Source organism: Belonocnema kinseyi, chromosome 10, assembly GCF_010883055.1.
Source record: "Belonocnema kinseyi isolate 2016_QV_RU_SX_M_011 chromosome 10, B_treatae_v1, whole genome shotgun sequence".
NCBI lineage: Eukaryota > Metazoa > Arthropoda > Insecta > Hymenoptera > Cynipidae > Belonocnema > Belonocnema kinseyi.
In genome coordinates, this window is record NC_046666.1 from 64,325,551 (window position 1) to 64,330,813 (window position 5,263).

Here is a 5,263-nt window from a genome sequence, read left to right on the forward strand (position 1 = left end):
CCCCCTATTCAAACCGAAAATATTTGGCCATTTGTACCGACATCTCGGTACACGTAGCCACGGCCTTAAAATAATAGCATTTATATATTATATAATAATATTATTAGAACTAGTCTACAGCAGTAAAAACAACAGTAGTTAAAATTAAAAAATCAGTTTCAATGTATACTGTTTTTGGTATCGTACAATTGCTTCATTTCTTTTTCTCGCGCTAAATAAATTTGCATTTGTATATTTTTGAAAGAGACCTTCTGCGCGTCAAACAAGTAAGACATATTTTTTACATATAATAATCTTTACAATATATATGTTGAAAATGAACACAATGTGCCTTTGCGTCGACACTCCCACGTGATTGAAATTTGCAGGCTTCTGCTGTTCCTTTTGAGATTGCTTAAATTATTTTCTTTAATAATTTATCAATCATAATTATTATTTAACAGTTACTAAATTTACACCTAGACTTTTAACGATTGGACGAAGAGATCTAAATCGACTATATTACCAATAATGTAACTAGAATACTTTGTAAAGTCTCTGGTTATTTTTTCAGTGACGATGTGGCCAAAAAACCCCTCCCAAAAAATCGACATCTTTATTTTTACATGGATGAAACACTTTATTTAATGAACACTTTTTATTATTATTTTATCTTATTTTATAATCAAGAAATAGTTATCACTTTCAGATTGTCTATCTAAGAAAAAGTGTTTTGAGTTCTTTTCTGTCACACATCGTCATTGAATAATATATTGGATTGAAATAATAGCATTTGGCTATCTTATAACTATGGTCGACAAAAGTCTTTTTTTTCTGTTTGCAGACGTTCTCATTTGTGCCAATCCAATTAGTGCGATTTTTTAAGTGTTAAAACTTTCCCATTAACAAAATTTGATTTTCATTCTAATAGAAAAGTCTAGAATTATATGGCCACCCCAGAGTATTTTTAGAAAGTAGGACGATTTAATAGCCTTTTTTAGAGTTCTTTCGCAAATATTGGATCCTGGAGCCCTTAAAGCTGATACTTTGAATAAACTCGTCGAGTTTTTTGCTCCCAATACACACAAAAAACTGAGTATAAGAAACGTTGTAGGTAATGGGAGAAACGGGGTAACAGTTAGCTGGGTAACATGCTGGGGTAATCTAATCTTGGACACTCGAAGATTTCTCTGGCGGATTCCGCTGGAGCCGCAAATGTGAGTTTACTTCAGCCTGTTACCCAGCTGGCTATTATCCCGTTTCATCCCTTACCTGGAACGTTTATTAAACCAGGTTTTTTTATGTGGGTCTGGTTTTATCAGCGAATATATCGATTGTGCGATATTAATTTCGAGTAAATGCGTATATGAGACTGCTCAGTAGGCAGGAAATCATCAGAAATTTGGAGACTGGAATGGCTCCAGGAGTGGCAGCATTGCAGTAGTCTTTTAGACAGGAGCAGACTTCCTGTCGTCCACCAAAGCCACCCCTTTGGTAGCAGCGACCCTTATAATTTGATTCATCGTAACCACATGTACGGATTACCCTCGTGTTAGGTGGCACTGCAATAAAAATTATTTTACTTAATGAAATAAAATGAGCCATGACTGAGAATTATACAGAATATTAAAGGGAACGTAATATTAGACTGAATTCACACTAGATGAAGTGGCATCATTTTTGTAAAAATAGCCTAGAGGTTCCTCAACCGACTTTGAATTTTCTTTCTTTAATATGTTCTCTTGGAGCCAAGTTTTTAATTTTTTTAACAATGCATTTTTGAGTTAATAAATTAAGAAGAAACATTAATATTTTACGCATTTAAATTTAAGAAATTTAAAATATATTAAAATCAAACTTAAAATCTTATTTAACGTCAAATAATACTCAAGGTAATGTATTGAATTCCTGAAAATAAAACCAAGTATCCAACGACCAAATTTGGAAAACCATCATAAAATTCTCCCATTGTTTTTTAAAAAAAGATCCCATTTAAGAAAAATTTTAAAACTCATTTTTTTCTTCTCTTTTACTTTTCTTCAGATTTTCTTAAAGTAATTTTTGTTTAAAGGGGATCTTTTTTTTAAATTACCATACAAGCATTTTATGGTGGTTGTTCGAATTTGGCCTTTGGATTCTTGGTTTTATTTTAGAAATTGTATACAATATTTTACAACTGTTATGTTTTATCTTTCTTTATAGAATTGATATAACCTCGGGTAATTTTTTACTTTAGTGACTTTCGTGGGAGACTTGAAAAGTTCAATTCGAAAAAATAGTTATCAAATTATCAAAAATAGCCATTATTGGTAACTTTTTGAGCTGGAAAAGGGGATAAACAGAAAAAGACAGATTAACGCCTTCCCTTTAACAGCTCGAAAAATTACCATTTTAAATTAAAAAAATTATACACATTTATTATTTATTATTAGCATAAAATTAATTAAACATATTATAGTTTTAATGTTAATTATATCAATTTTTAATTTTCACACAAAAAAACAAATGTTTTACAGAAGGTAATCAAAGAAATTAATTTATACCATGTTTCTATAAAAATGTATAAAGGAATTCATCAGTGGGTTGTTTTTCTTTCTAAATATTTTTTCAAGAAATCCACTTTTTGTGACATCACTACTAACATAATGTGAAGAAATATTAAGAATTAAAAATACTTGTTGATTTTATAAATAAATTATACAAGAAAATGCATGTGTTTAAGTTTTTTAATGGAGAAAGAATAGCTTTCTTTTCATGAAAATGATTTTGAATTGTATCAGACAAGTTTATAGTCTTTTTTGTTACTGTTATAAATAAATGATATAAAAATTCACTATTTGGTAATTTATTTACATAAAAAAATTACAAATACAAAATTTTGTACGAATAACAGAACATCTGGTAATCTCTTATTCGCATAAATACATTTTTTTTTGCTGAAAGTACTTCGAATTGTCTTACCAGTGATATTCAGTAAGGAAAATTTTTTCTGACAAACAATTAATTGATTTATAAAATTCACTCATAATTTTAATAAATATGTCATCGGTTATTAATTTTCTAATCGAACATTACTCGTAGGCCAATTTGAAGTAATAGATTTAATGCTTTCAATTTGTTTATTGTATAAACAAATATTTTATCACGATAACATTTCCTGATAGTGCATCAATGATAAACAAGCTAGAAGTAGTTTAAATGAAAGACAACATTTTTTTCTGTAATTACATGACCGAATAGTGCATTTTTTTATTTAATTTCAATGGCAATTAGATTAATTTATTTTTATTAAATACCTAAATTATGCATTTGTTTATAAAATTTAAACAATTGTTAAGTGATAATATTTCTTTATTTTCTTTATTAGTGATACGATACAAAGTATATTTTTTAAAGGAAGATGAATGATAAAATTGGTGAAATGTTCACTTTTTAACTTGACATGCATATTAACATATAAATGCAATAATAAAAAAATCAAGAATCGCTTATATGAAAATATATAAATAGACTTACATGTTATTGCGAAAATCCCGAAAAAGCAATTTTTTTACTCATTCAAAAATGATGAAACTAATTTGTAATAAAAATAGTATATAAATATGGAACGATTTATGAACGATTTAGATCTGAAAATTAATTTACTTAGTTTTCAATTTCAAAAGAATACAAATTAAAGGATAAAAAATTCGTTCACCTCTAAAAAGTATTTATTACTTATTGAGGAATAAGCGATACATTTTTTTAATTTAAAAAATATATATTTGTAGATATTATCCGGTCTAAAACAAGAAAATTGGTTAATTTTATGACAGTTAATGGTCTAAAAAATTTAATAAAATATTATTTTAGAAAACAAACAGTTTAGGGGCCATTCAAGACCATTAATTTCAATCAAATTACAAAATTTTCGTATCCTGAGCTCAATAGTATCTTCAAAAATCGTGTTCTGTTTCACAAAATTTAGGGATTATTCCTCAATAAATAATAAATACTTTTCTAGGGGTCAAATAATCTTTTTGCGTTAAATACGTATTTAACCAGTTTTAACTTAGAAAATTAAGTATTAATTATTCATTTATTTATTAATATAAAGTTAATTTTGATAAAATTATACACTGGTTGGCATTCAAGCGTAACTATATCGTCTGTTCTTTTCTTTTTATCCGTTTAAACTTTAAATATATGAGATTGAAAAGAATAATTGAATTTTTCTTCCAATCTTAAAATTAGAAAATTAATTAAACATATATTTTTATTTTGAAAATAGAAGAAATAATGATAATATCAATAATAATAAATGTAAATAAATTTTTTATTAAATATACGTACAGCCATTAACACTGAATTCGATGATCTGGACGATTTTTCTGCACATGGTGTATTTGGCACCATCCTTTTTTGTTGCACAATCGGTTCTTAGTTCCTCTGGAGGTTGTTTTTCTGCACATCTGCTGTCATTATGACTGTTACATTCAAAACATCTTACAGCCGATACTCCTATAATTAAAAACAAATATTTATTTAAACTTAAAAACGCACACTATTTTATTGTTCATAAATTACTAGATCCGTCTATCGAAAATACTGTTGTTGTATTTTAAAGTGTACTACGTTGTACAGTTGTATCTACAGTGATTATTATTATTTTTCGACAATATTTTTCTTTTAATAATATGTATAAATAAAACTGATACAAGTTATTTTCATGCAATAATGGTAAGAATGAGGTAATGAGAATTACATAATAAAAGAAATTCTAAACTAAAAATAAAAAATTGAGCATAAAATAGACAAATAAAAAATACAAGATAAATGTAAATTTACGAAGCTACTTTATTTTCTTTTTAGGCTTGGAAATATGGGAGGTAAACTCGATTGGTTTCATAACGGTATCGTGTTCGCCTTTTCTATTTAATAGTTCTAAACAAATAATTAAAAGAAGAAAAGAACAGGAAATTAAATAAAGCGATTAATGCATATTATACTAGAGCTATTTAGTTTTTTTCTTTGTTAATGGAGAGGCCGGACGAAGTGGATACTACTGGTTGAATCTGTTGTCCTGTGAGGATTTCCAGTTTTAGAAGACAATTAAATAGTCGAGTGAAAAATAATAGTAAATTATGTAACATTTCCCTTAAATTAAACAGATACGATTACTATAAAAATACATTTTCTAAAGGGGACCCGTTCATTTTTCGGAACGGATAAAATTTAAGAAAGGTAAAATTTCAGAATGGGTTATAATACATAATGATAAAACTTAGGAATACCGAAAATTCGG

At 27.3% G+C, this 5,263-nt stretch overlaps 1 protein-coding gene across 1 annotated transcript in view; it reads right to left on the reverse strand.

The window, feature by feature from the left end:
• Positions 1 to 171: 171 nt before the first annotated feature.
• The window catches only part of LOC117181445, a 9,182-nt gene continuing 4,090 nt past the window's right edge, over positions 172 to 5,263 (reverse strand). Inside the window, exons 2-3 of the mRNA XM_033374101.1 lie at positions 4,312 to 4,479; positions 172 to 1,541 (exon numbers count right to left, since the gene is read on the reverse strand). Coding sequence (XP_033229992.1) covers positions 1,324 to 1,541; positions 4,312 to 4,479 — 386 coding nt within the window. The 3' untranslated portion in view covers positions 172 to 1,323. The remainder of the gene's footprint in view (positions 1,542 to 4,311; positions 4,480 to 5,263) is intronic.